General features: G+C 42.9%; 1 protein-coding gene across 1 annotated transcript; it reads right to left on the minus strand.

The window, feature by feature from the left end:
• Positions 1-1480: 1480 nt before the first annotated feature.
• On the minus strand, positions 1481-10534 carry EDAR (ectodysplasin A receptor). Its single transcript, XM_009070261.1, has 7 exons — positions 10417-10534; positions 9051-9179; positions 8886-8960; positions 8494-8566; positions 7350-7509; positions 3232-3292; positions 1481-1800 (listed from the first exon to the last, which is right to left on the minus strand). The coding sequence occupies exons 1-7, from the start codon at positions 10532-10534 to the stop codon at positions 1481-1483; spliced, it is 936 nt and encodes a 311-aa protein (XP_009068509.1).
• Between the last annotated feature and the right edge of the window lie 3259 nt (positions 10535-13793).

Below are 13793 nucleotides of genomic sequence, written 5' to 3' on the forward strand. Positions count from 1 at the left end.
CTTATAGTTACTAAATGATGGAATATTGGCTTTAAATTCAGGGTAATAGCATCAATTAATTAATTAATTAATTCTGGTGGCATTTTGTTCAGTCATGCCCTTTGGGATTGGAGAGCATTGGCTGCACTTGGTGAAATCTGCCATCACTATTTCAGCTAGAAATTAGGCAAATTAGGCAAACAGGTTGGGTAACAGATACTGTCATGTGGTCTGAATGGGTTTTAGGGAAATTTCAACCATGAAAATCAGAAATCAGTCAAAAGAGAAAAAAATAAGGTCAGTTTTTGCTCTATGCAACCTCACAATGATGCTTCACATTCCATCTGAGTTTGTTGGCTGCACTCATGGTCTAGGCTTACAAGAGTATATATAGAGCATTAAAAACCCCATTTTTTTTCCCTCTGCATTTCAAATGTCTCTAAAGAAATCTACTCGTTTTGCTCTTCACTTTACGTGTGTACCACTGTTGGCTGAAATGCCTCTGTTTGAAATAGAATTTGATACATAGATGTCACTACTGGAAAAGTTTCTTTTTCATGGGAATGGACAAGGTGGTTTGGGGGTTTTTTTTGGTAACAGCAAAGAAGAGAAGAACATGTTGCTCAACTTGCAAGGAGTGACTGCCAAATTTTCCTGCCCACTTGCCTAAAGAGCTTGTCCTCAGCAAGTCAGCAGTTTGAATTTATCACTCCTGAAATGTCAGTATGGACCAAGAGTGCATTCCAGTGCCTTATGTACATTGTTCTGATGCACTTCCATCTGAAAATCATATTGACTCTGTTTTCATCTAGTATAGTTAGTTAATCTGAGGACTGTGCATATACACCTATGCACATACTTCTAGATTCAACAAACCCATGGTAAGTGTAGAAAATACTTTTGGATTCAACAAACCCATAGTAAGTGCAGAAAATACTTCTAGATTCAACAAACCCATGGTAAGTGTAGAAAATACTTTTAGATTCAACAAACCCATAGTAAGTGTAGAAAATGAACTTGGAGCAGATAGCAATGTATGTGCCTAATGTGTATTCACTGAATCTGTAGTTGTGGTGCTGCTTCTGACTGTAACTATGAAACTATTACAGCATTGAATGAAGCCCTAAGAGACAGGATTATTTCCAGAGAGCTATTCAATGCCTTTCTTGAAGGCCAGGCAGGAAGGGCATCAGCAGAGTTATCTGCTCTTACACACAGGTTGCAAAATGGACGTTTGTGTGGCCACTTACCAACTGTTTAACATGATCATTTCTTTAATGACATGTCTCATACCAAGTTTCTTGGGAGATTTCTCCTCTTGTTTTGGTAGATGTGTAACTTCACTTCTCTTAGAAGTCAAAGGGAAGAGCTTCCCATTGGTTATCGGAGTGATTATGGAAAAGAAACATCAAAGGTCTTTTGTCCAAAGTCTTTGGCGTGGTGCTTGCTGGCATCATGTTTCTTTGGGGTGATGTGGAAGTCTGAGTCCCAGACAGGCATGTCAGGATGTCCCTGCTGGTTCAGGAGCTGGCATGGCTTGTGCCCACTCCAGAATATCTGCACACAAGGATTCCACAGCATCCAGTCGCTCGATTTGCACCAGTTTGGTCAGCAGTTCTGGGATGCTGTAACCTGCTGTGCTGATGCGGTCAAACAGCTGCATTCCATCTGTCATCCCACCTATCTCATCCCTCTTCAGTCCAAAGCTCTCGGCAAGGTGGCGCCATGTCTTCACTATGGCTTTCTCTGTGTTGTAGGTGGAGCTGAGCATCCTGCTGGTCTTCTCCAGGCAGTCAAACGGCAGCTCCGTAGGGCTCAGACCTGCCGAGGGAGGGATGTGTTGACACAGTACATACTGACAGCAAAGAACACACCTAAAATCTCTAAGTGATAGTCCATGATGGGTATGTCTAGCTCCAAAGTTATTACTGTATAGTACTGAATTAATTCTTCCTGGTGACAGCAGGGTGCAATAATGAGGATAAGATATTGCCCCAGAAAGAGGTATTTGATGGGTTGTATGAATTCCCATGGCTCTGCCCCTTCCTTCAACAGTTTACTAGCTGTTAGAAAAAGGATATTGCAACAGTATCCCTAGTGAGCAGCCCCATTAATCCACCTCTGCACGCCAGGCACAGTGTTTGAGCTTGAGAGACAGCTTTGACCCTTCCCTGAGACTGTCACCAGCAGCTGCTGAAGCATCGCTGTAATTGAAAGTTGCCCTTGTAGGAAAGTGAGAAGTGAGGTGAAGAAATGATGCCAGATGCAAGCATAAAAATCCCTGCAAGTGCTCAACTGTCATTACTATCACTGAATCTCTAGAGAGGATTTAACATTCATCCTGTGGGGGAAAAGGTGTTTTTTTTCTGGACATATTTTGTGTGTATTCATGGTCAGAGAATGGAGGAAAGAATCAGCTACACCATTTTTTTCCAAACCAGCCTTTTGCTTCTGTTGTTTCTCTTGCTTCATAGTCAACAGCAGTAAATTGCTGGGAGACTGAGCTCCCTGAATTACAGAGTACTCATCCATGGGCACACAAAATGTGGGTGTGGTGGGAAGTAAGTGCAGCCACTGTTCTGCAGGAAAATTAATTCATGTCTCTTCTGCTGAAACAGTTCAGACAGTCAAGTGCTAAATAGGGTTAAAACACTTCAAACTTGGTAACTCTACTCTTTGCTGTGAGAGATGTGACAGCATTTAGAGAAGCAGAGTAGGCTGAGACTTGGGTCTTACCCTCTATCCTGACCCTCCCCAAATCACACTTTCATATTTGGAATTAGTTTCTGTTATCCAAGGAAATAAAGAAGTAAATCAAACAGGTTTCCTCTAGATGGGGAATGCCAGACTGCTTCTTTACACCTTGGGGTGTGTGTGTCCCAACCCTCTCTGCTCTGTGTGTGTCCCAAACCTTCCTGCTCTGTGTGAGTGTCCCAACCCTCCCTGATCTGTGTGTGTCCCAAACCTTCCTGCTCTGTGTGTGTGTCCCAACCCTTCCTGCTCTCCACAGGAAGGAAGCCCAAGCACATGCCTGGAGAGAGGCCTTGACATGCTCTAGCCCAAGCCCAGCCTGGACAGCTCTGGGGTCAAGGCACCACGAGGCTTCCTGGCAAGTGTGTCCAAATCAGCCTACAGAGCCTTGTCTGGAATGGGACTATTCTCCATAGGAAGGCAGAGGCATTTCTTGTTTTAAAGCAAAATTTGTGATCTAATCTCATGCTGTTAGTATAGCAGCAAGTTTTGTGCACTCACCTTCTGCAACGTCGCAGACGTTCGCGTACACGTCAAGTATCTTTTTCCTTCGACTTTGAATCTAAATGAGAAGAGTTGCAGCTCATTAATTTTTCAGTCAGTCAGTCATTTTCATCAGCTTTTCAGAGCAAACAGACAGCAGGCAGCAGTGGAAAACCTGTTGAACACCTTCATCTCATGGTGCTAGGGGTGATCATGTAGTGTCCTCAAGGGTCTCTTTTGAAGACTCAAAGAAAACACCACAGCAATTCTTCCATGAGGCATAAAACCTATTTCTGATTTCACTTTCACTGCTAGAGAACTTTCCAACTTCCAGTCTTCTTTTTTTAGAGCAATTACTTTTCTGCCCCAAGTGTTTGTATATTTTATTTCTCTTTCAGACTGAAGCAAACTCTTGATGAAGAGGACAAATCCAGTACCGTGCATGGAGACAATTAATGCAAACCAGGTAGGGCAGGGCTGGCTGCAGGGGGTTAAATTCAGACTTAAATTGCCTTCCTCCAGTAATCTAAGAGGTCTGTAGAGGAGGGAATGGTCCTTTCTGTCATTTGATGTAGAACTGCTTAGTGCATTACTAATTAACTGTATTTGCTTCCACGATATATTGTCTGGTTAAATCTGAAACATTCTACAGATAGAAGAAAACCCCCAATAAATCAGTGAATCTTTGGACAGGAAAAAATCTGAGGTCAAGTCATTTTTGACAAGAAAGAGACTGAAACCCTGACATTTTTCAGGCTAAAAATGGACATTTTTAAAGAGTTTCATTTAGCAAAAGTATTTTCCCAGTCTGGCTTAGGATTCAGTGTGGAGTGAAAACAAATGTCAAAATGTCATGAGTTCTTAGGGACTGGAATTGTCTTCCCTGTGCCAGCTCTCATTAGGACTGAGTTTTCTGAAAGGTTGTCTTGATGGGACTCTAACATTATCTCCACAAACCTGTCACTTTTCACTTCAAACCAGGCTAGAAAAAAAAGCTCTGCTTTCAGTATTTTGTTTCGTGGGAAGATTTTGCTCATTTTCTTTGGGCTCTAAAGGGCAAGGCACATCAATGACTCGGATGAATAGACTTGCAGCTGGACAGAGTGGCTGCTCCACCCAGAACTTGTCCTGCAGGAGTAGTGTGAGTGCATCACATCCCAGGGCAGCACAATGCAGGCACTGAGTGCTGTTCACATATTCTGGGGATAATTTACATGTGTTTATTCTCATGGTGCTGTTGTAAGCTTGGATTAGCTGGTTTAGAGCCTTGTAAACAGGAAAATTAATGGGATTTATTAAAACTCCTCCTAAGCAAACTATTGAATGCTTATTTTCATTCTCCCCTCACTTTTAGGGCAAAGAGGGAGGTTCTGTAGTTCCATGCCCATGAGGAATTATGCAGGATACTCTTTCACCAGATCCAGAAGATGGGGGATTTGTAAAGAATATGCTGAAAGTAAACAGGTAATGTTTAGCCTGATGACGCTCTGTGTGGCAGCTCATTGAAAATGGATTTTAACTAGGCAGAAACAGACTTAAGACCAAGTTTATTTCTTTATTCTTGTCCTATAGCTACTGAATACTCTCCCAGAAAGCCAATGGAATCCTGGGCTGCATCAAGAGGAGTGTGCCCAGCAGGTCAAAAGAGGTGATTCTTCTCATCTACTCTGCTCTCCTGAGACCCACCTGGAATACTGCACACAGTTCTGGTGTCCTCAGCATAAGAAGGACATGGAACTGTTGGAGCAAGTCCAGAGGAGGCCACAAAGTTGATAAGAGGACTGGAGCATCTCCCCTCTGAGGACAGGCTGAGGGAGTTGGAGCTGTTGAGCCTGGAGAAGAGAAGGTTGTGTGGAGACCTCAGAGCAACTTTTCAGTATCTGAAGGGTCTACAAGGAGCTGGAGAGGGACTCTGTGTTAGGAACTGCAGTGACAGGACAAGGGGCAAAGGCTTCAAACTGAGGGAAGGAAAGTCTGGGTTGGATGTGAGAAAAAAGTTTTTCCCTGTGAGGGTGGTGAGACACTGGCACAGGTTGCCCAGGGAGGCTGTGGCTGCCCCAGCCCTGGCAGTGTTCACAGCCAGGTTGGATGAGCCTTGAGCAACCTGCTCTGGTGGGAGGTGTCCCTGCCCAGGGCAGGGGTTGGGACCGGATGTTCTGTAAGATCCATTCCAACCCTTACATTCTATGATTCTGTGATTCTCTGAATCAAATTGCTGCTTTTTGAACTTCTTGCAACTGGCTTAGTTGTGACATCTTAGGTATGGAGTGGAGGATCTTGATGCAATCCACACTTTCACTGAGCTCTGTCAGCAGGCTTCAGTCCATGAGAACTGTTAGAACAGAAGGTCTGGAAGAAATGGTTCATGCTTCAGGTGTGCTTATGATCTTGCTAGCTAAATGACTCTGAAGAATGTGTCTGTTAGAGATGGTCCATAGAGGATAATCTGTTTCTTTTTAAATGTTCTGATTTCATGCCTACCCAAGTTGTATTATCCTATTTTAAGCCACTGCTCACAGAAGTATCATAAAGCTGGGTATTTAGAGAGACTTGAATTTTAAAACGTGAACATTGGGGTCGTAAACTAAGATTGGATGTGAGGAGAAATGTTTTCCCTGTGAGGGAGTTGAGGCACTGGGATATTGCCCAGGGAGGTGGTGGAGTCACCATCCCTGGAGGTGTTGAAGAGGCATCTGGATCTGACACTGGAGGATCTGGTTTAGGGTTTAGGGGTTCCAGCAGTGACAGGTTAATGGTTGGAACTGATGATCTTAGAGGTCTCCTCCAACCTTGATGATTCTATGATTCTAAGTTATTTTCAGATGGTCATAACTGTTTACAACTGCAAAACCATTTCCGCTCTGTTGAGACTTTGTGTGTCTCATCTCAGCTGAGCTGTTTTAGAAAGTTTGAGCTGAACCATCCCAACAATTTAAAACATGTAAACATGGTAAGCTGCATTTTTGAACCTTTTTATTCTTCAACAATATCTGATGTTTGATGTGATTTCTTCCTTGCTATTGCCCTTTTAAAATTAATTTGAAGTATTAAGAATATATATGAGCAGGCACCATTTTAGGGATAGTTTCATGTCAACACAAACTAAAAGGTTGTGTGGGTGAGGTGTGGCCTTAACTATGCCTTAAAATACTCCAAGTGAGATAAAAAGCCCCAGGCAGCACATGCTCAGCAGGAGGAAGTAAAGACCTTCCACAGGAAAACAAACAGTGGATTACAGTGTCCTTCAGAGCACAGGGATGACCTTCAAAGCATGTGTGTGTTTGCCAGAATTACACATGACAACCAAGCCCAACACCGGATATTATTGAGAAGTCTGTGCTGTGGAGACCCCAGTGCTGCTGGGTCAAGGTGTTCAGATGTTAAACTGTCAGCTGAATTAGGCCATGGGGCTACATCATTTTACTGTCTTTCATCTTTCATGGTAAATCACAGAATCAGTTAGGTTGGAAGAGTAAATCACTGAATCAGTTAGGTTGGAAGGGACCACAATGGTCATCTGGTCCCACCTCCCTACTCCAGCAGGACCACCCTAGAGCACATGGTTCAGGGTTGGGCCTGATGGTTCTGGAATATCTCCAGTGAGGGAGAATCCACAACCTCTCTGGGCAATCTGTTCAGTGCTCAGTGACCGCACAGGAAAGAAATTCTCCCTCATGATCAGGTGGAACTTGCTGGGCATCAGTTTTTGCTGTTTCCTCTTGTTTTTTTGGATTCCACAGGTGAGAAGAGCCTGATCCATCCTCTTGGCACTTCCCATTCATGGACTTGAATCCATTACTGAGGTCAATGTAGCATTTGTGCTAGTTATAGTAGCATTAGCTGTAACAGGGAGTTGCTATTATTTGGTGTTGTCTTTCTTTAGACTATAACATAATACTCAAAAAAGCAAAGTTATTACACTGGTAGGAAATTTGGGTTTCATCCCTGAATAGTATGCATGTACCTAGATGCCATTATGCAAAGGAGATTCTATAGGAAATTTGTCTGGAGAAGCTCTCCTCAGTCTGGTCTGCACCATAAAGCTTTTGGGGGGGGTGATAGTTTGTCTTTTTTTTTTTCATAAAAAAAGAACACAGAAAAATACTCTCAATTCTTAAATCTCCAAAGAGACTTACCCCAGTTGATTTATTGCTTGTAGAAGATTTATCTCTGGCCAAGTGCACTAAAGATAACAAGCATCTCTCTGGAGTTCCTTGCTTGTCAACAGCAGCTTCTTCGTCGCTGTCCATGCTGCGGCTCAGAAGTCTTTCGTTCTCCGACGACGCATCATTCTCACTGTGGAAGGAAGGATATGGTTATCTGAGTGAAGCCTCTCATGGGTTGACTCCAGTCATCTCTTTTCTATCTGAGAGTAGTTGATTAGAAGTGTCTTCCCATTTTTTAAAAGGCCTTTCCTCCAAAATCATCTGATTGTAAAACATCCACCAGCCCAAAGGGTATGTCCAATGCCCAATGACTTACACAGTCACACAGAGCGTGCAAGAATCCTTTTACAGAATGACAGATCCATCAAGATTAGAGAAGACCTTCAAGATCATCGAGTCCAACCATTAACCTGTCACTGCTGGAACCCCTAAACCCTAAACCAGATCCTCCAGTGCCAGATCCAGATGCCTTTTCAACACCTCCAGGGATGGTGACTCCACCACCTCCCTGGGCAAGATCCCAGTGCCTCAACACCCTCACAGGGAAAACATTTCTCCTCACATCTAGTCTGACTCTGCCCTGTCACAGCTTATGACTGTTCCCTCCAGGAATGGATTCCCAGAGGGATTTTCCAGTTGAGGACAGTGTTTAGCCCACCTTAATTGTCTGACCTGGGCAGGTTTGGCCACCAGGCAGAGACAAGGTGAGGAAAACTATCACACTGTGTCATCCAGATGATGCCACAGACAAGGGTTTCATTAAGGCCTGTAGCAGCTATTTTTACCCTGCCTACCAAGAGGGGAAGGGGAACCTTACTAAGCAAGAGCTAAATTCAGATTCCAAAAATGAACCTCTCCAAAGAGGAGATGGAGCCCCAAGAGCTGAAAATGGGTCACAGAGGGAGTGGAGAGGACACTAGTTTCGCTGTGGTGATGTCTGCCATCGTCTCTCAGAAACCAGAGAGGGAAAACTCTGCTAAGGCATTTGGACTTTTCCAATGTGCTGCAGCATATCCACCTGATCTGTTCATGTGTTCTGCTGTACCAGGGAGAATGGTGACTATGTCCCTCCCCCACTTTAGTCAAACTGGAAGTATGCTTATGTTTTACCAACCTTTTGACAGCCTTAGCCGGAGTTGCTGTAAGTTTCTCAAACTCTTCTTTCTCAGAGAATATTACAACATTATCTGTGGATCAACAATTAGAGAAACTTCAGTTGGCAATGGGTTTCCAAACCAGTGCTTTGTGCCAGGAGCTGGTTCTACTGCAACCTTACTGCAAACATAATTCTCTCTCCTACCTATTTAATAGATATCAGAGGATTAAGTGACATTTCAGAGGTACAAAAAGCTATTACAGACCATTCTTTAATAAATAGATATGTATTTTATACAATTCAAAGGAGAAATTTGGATTAGGAGAAATTGTAATTAAGAGGAACGTATTAAGAATATTTAAGTCCAGTGTTGTCTTGGATAGAAAAAGCAAAACTAAAACAGTTAATACCTTGTACTTCTTTCTTCTCTTCCTGTGTGTTAGCCTGAGCTTCCACATTTTTCACTGAGTGGCTCTTGCAACAGGCTAGAATATAAAAACACCACATTAATTATTCTCAGGAGCTACGTTGAAAATATCATGTGCAGCTTAAAATTTCACCCACTGAACAATTACCTTGAGCAGAAGGTTTGGTTTTCACGATGTAAAACATGATGATGAGGACAATGGCAATAGCCATGATGAAGATGGTAGACATGGCAATGATAAGAGCTGTAGCCAGGTGACCTTGTCCTGAAAGATCTGCTGGAATAGAAGAATTTTCATAGAGGAACAACTTTTAGGAACAGAAAATAGATTGCAGTCTGCTCTACACTTCTATTTTGCATAGTCATTTAGTTAATCTTAGGCTGAGGGAGTTGGGGCTGTTGAGCCTGGAGAAGAGAAGGTTGTGTAGAGACCTCAGAGCAACTTTTCAATCTCTGAAGGGCCTACAAAGAGCCAGAGAGGGACTCTGTGTTAGGAACTGCAGTGATAGGACAAGGGGTAATGTGTTCTAACTGAAGGAGGGAAAGTCTGGGTTGGATGGGAGAAAAAATTTTTTTCCTGTGAGGGTGGTGAGACACTGGCACAGTTAAGGGTATCCATTAAAAATGTTTGATGCCATGACACATGGGATGCAAAGATGCAGGGAATAATATGCAAGCAACAGTAGCAGCATTCCTAACATTGTAGTCTGGGAAACATCATTGAAAAGGAAGGGAAAAAGTAAATATACAAAGGAGAGGAGAGCTAAAATGACTGTTGATAACTATGGTTGCCTCTAAAGCTCTGCAGTTCAAAGGAGAGCACAATGCACACGCAGAAGTGATGTTTTTCTAACAGTGACTTAAAACACAGCGTGGCTAGAAGGGGAATTTAAAATAAGCTGTGTAAAAAGGTACTCAGAAATAGAATTTGGATGAGAAAGACTAGAATTGGAAAGGCACAAAAGGATGCAGAAAATGACAGATATGCTAAAGTGCATGGAAACTTGAATTTTCTGAAGACCCAATCCTCACAATCCTGTTTTCAGACAATACCAAGAAGATCAGCACTGTCAGTGCCTCATTAACTGCATCTTTCCTGTTGTGTCTTCTCGGGTTCACACATTTTAAAAACTAATAACCATGCTGGAGAACTGTTTCTGTGAACTCAATAAAAGCCTAACCATATTTGTGCATTGAATTTTTTCACCACTCTGAGCTAAGCTATGCTGAGGCAGTGTCACTTCTGTAGAGCTGCAGATAATGAGCTCCATTTATTGCTGGCACTCCTGAGTACAGTTCAAATCCATTTCATGTTCATCTGGCTAACACTAACACTGTTTATCAACTGAGAAATAAAGATTAATTCTGGAGTATTTTTAATGGCAGTTTTAGAAACCCGGAAATAGAGAAAATGAAATGAAAACTACAATAGATGTTTGCAGTTTGGTTGCACTTTGTTGATGTGCTTTCCAAAATAAACAGCTGCTAAATTAACCCTGTGAATGCATTCTTACCTTTGTGAGCATGCTGGTAGGGTGAGAAAGTGCTTGTGCCAGAGGTACTTGGGAAGATGGCTGAAATGCCAGAGTTAGCCCCTGCACCTGCAAAATAAACAATGCCATAAAATTCCATGGTTACAGGCACGGGAATGTGTTGGCTCATGTAAAGAGAACCTTTACTTTGCTCAGATGCATTCAGAGATTCCTAGAACCATCAAGGTTGGAGGAGACCTCAAAGAGCATCAGGTCCAACAATTAACCTGTCACTGCTGGAACCCCTAAACCCTAAACCAGATCCTCCAGTGTCAGATCCAGATGCCTCTTCAACACCTCCAGGGATGGTGACTCCACCACCTCCCTGGGCAATATCCCAGTGCCTCAACACCACAACAGGGAAAACATTTCTCCTCACATCCAATCTGACTCTGCCCTGGCTCAGCTCAAGGCCATTCCCTCTAGTCCTCTCCCTGCAGCCATGGCAGGACACACATCCCTCACCTCTCTCCAACCCTGGCAGGGAGTTGCAGAGAGCCAGGAGGTCACCCCTGAGCCTCTTCTCCAGGCTAAACAAACCCAACTCCCTCAGCCCTTCCTCATCCCACATGTTTTCCAGCCCTTTGCTGCCCTCGTTGCCCTTGGCTGGACTCGCTCCAGTGCCTCAATGGCCTTTGGGCAGTGAGTGCCCAAAGCTGAGCACAGCACTGAGCTGGGACCTCCCCAGTGCCCAGTGCAGGAGGATGAGCACTGCCCTAGTCCTGCTGCCACACTCGCTAGGCTAAGATGCCCTTGGCCTCCTTGGCCTTTGGATAAGGCTGTTGATGGGAATGCTTTCATACAGGATGGTGTTGGTATAGCATTCCAAACCAGAACAAAACTATTAGGGTTGGGAGTAAACATTCTCTTCCTTCTCCAATAAACTTTAATGCCATTGGTGAGCAGGTAGTGCAAACAGCTGCTGTCAACAGACACTGTCTTGGGCAGGGTATAAAATCCCTCCTGCTTTGGATTAGCTGTCTGTGGAAAAAGTCCAGTGATAAATTCAGCAGACCTAAAGGCAAAAAATTGTCCCAGTCATCTGGTAAGGTGAGCACAGCACATGGCTCCAAAAACTAGTTTGGCAACTAGAGTAGATGAGAGCTCACCATTGCCCTTTTTTTGACCAAGAAATGAAACCCACCAGGTAAAGCTGACAGGAAATTAAGTGCTCTGGACCAGCCTGAGAAATGTTCCGTGGTTAAGTACAAAGCAATACACACATTCTTCAAATGAAGATAAATATTTTTTTTAAAGGAAAACAATATATTACCTACCATAAAACATAGCTGCATGTAGTGAATAAGAAATGTACACTTAAAGTGGCCACAAAGTATGAGTTGCAGATGTCTTCTAAAGAAATTCTCTTTAACAATGGTAAAACTTTTTTCAAACATCACTTGTTGGAAAGAAATTGATTTGTTTATTATAACTGGGATATTTGCAAACTGAATAAGTGTTTTCATGAAGTTTTAAATATACCAATTTATAAATTCAGGTGTTTTTCAGATTATGCAAATGATGGCCAGATTGAGTCTTGTCTCAGCTGCTTTTGCCATCACAGACTTCCTTCTAAGAATCAGTCATGAGCTCCAAAATCTGCAATGCAGCACAAGACCATCTAGATATCAGTAGATGTTGGTTTCATCTGCATGCAGAGAGTATTAAAGACAGGTAACATGTAAAATTTTCAGCTGTTCTTCATATAACTGAAGTGAATCATCCTTGGTCGTGGCCTCTGTGTTTACTCATCATGGCTGGAAATCTAGGAAATGGCCAGTGCTGTATCCTGGTACTTTTCTTTATGTCCACAGCTACCAGGCTTCTGCCTGTTCTTGCAGTTCCTCTGGCAAATCCAATTACAGCCAACTGTAATTCTGCAAGGTCCCTGCAAGCTGCAACAAGTCAACAATAGCTTCTCCTACACTTGGTGAACACAGGCAAGATGTGCTGCTTTGTCTGCCTGGAGCTGAGCTAACACTTCAGCTCATCTCCTCCTTAAGTGAGTTTGATTAAACTCTCCTCACTTTTCCCCTCACTTGAAGGGTATAGTCATTGAAATATTTCTGCCTAATCAGTCTTGGTGTTGTTAACCTCATGTTTTCCACCTGTCTGTGGAAGGAAGAGCTGTTCAAGGTGGGAAGTCACACAGCAGCATGTAAAGCAGGAATAACAAGGGGGAAGGTTATCCATTCTTCATTCAGCATCACCATCATGGTTCAAGCAGTTCTAGCCCACATCAGGACATGAGGTGTTGACCATGCTATGCACACACATGCACATATATACACACACTGAAGCCTCTCCTGTGCACATGAGTCAGATTGGATGTGAGGAGAAATGTTTTCCCTGTGAGGGTGTTGAGGCACTGGGATATTGCCCAGGGAGGTGGTGGAGTCACCATCCCTAGAAGTATTTAAGAGGCATCTGGATCTGGCACTGGAGGCTCTGGTTTAGGGTTTAGGGGTTCCAGCAGTGACAGGTTAATGGTTGGACTCAATGATCTTAAGAGATCTCCTTCAGCCTTTATGGTTCTATGACTCTGTAGTGCCTACCATGGCAAAATCATAGCTGGTGCTAGAACATTCTGACCTTTTACATAAGCCTTAGGTGGGAGTTAGTCATTATGCATATTTTAAGCCCATTATCAAATTTAATCATTTAGCATATCCATTAGGAGCCAAGATTTTTCTTTAGATGTGGCTTAGAAGAAAGTGCCAATTTGTGCACCTGCACTGCAAGAGGAACCAAAAATGGCAGTTTCTGTGGAATTTCAGCCCATATCACTTTCGTGTGAGCAGAAAGAAACAGAACTCATAGCTGCTGCTTTTTCCCAGTCCAGCACCACCCCGTGACTGCAATGCACTTCCAGTTTGGCATCCCAATCACATTATTAATTCTGGTTCCAAATATAGATGATACATAACCTGTAAAGGCTAAAAGCTCAGGCAGAGACATCCTAAGGTGTTACAGCACAACATATGGAAACAACTCTGTTTCAACAAAACGACTGATGGCTGTAATATAGATGTACAAAAGAATGGTTTATATTCCTACACACCTGTAAGTAATACTGTAGGAATGTGATGAAGACATTAGGAAAGAGGTTTATCACTGATGGTTGGTCATCTTTTGCATTATAAAAATTTTTATTCAAAAATGTTATTTAGTTGTAATTTTCTTAGAGTCTAAATGCAGTTTCAATAAAAAAACCCTCCGTACTTACTGTTTAAAGGAACAATTGAATCTGTATTCAGATTTGGCTTTTTAACTCAAAAGAGAGCTTTAACTTATGTTGCCATGCAACCTCTTTTTGTCCTCACAGGAAACAAATCATAGAATCATAGAATCGACTGGGT

Source organism: Acanthisitta chloris, unplaced genomic scaffold (genome assembly GCF_000695815.1).
Source record: "Acanthisitta chloris isolate BGI_N310 unplaced genomic scaffold, ASM69581v1 scaffold38510, whole genome shotgun sequence".
In the NCBI taxonomy this organism is placed as follows: Eukaryota; Metazoa; Chordata; class Aves; order Passeriformes; family Acanthisittidae; genus Acanthisitta; species Acanthisitta chloris.

Bases quoted from the DNA above. Each gene is read 5' to 3' on its own strand.
- EDAR (XM_009070261.1), bottom strand. From the start codon at position 10,534: ATGGAATTTTATGGCATTGTTTATTTTGCAGGTGCAGGGGCTAACTCT. The intron at 9,180-10,416 runs GTAAGAATGCAT...CTTCTATTCCAG, and splicing joins CTACCAGCATGCTCACAAAG to CAGATCTTTCAGGACAAGGT. The intron at 8,961-9,050 runs GTAATTGTTCAG...TTTATATTCTAG, and splicing joins AACCAAACCTTCTGCTCAAG to CCTGTTGCAAGAGCCACTCA.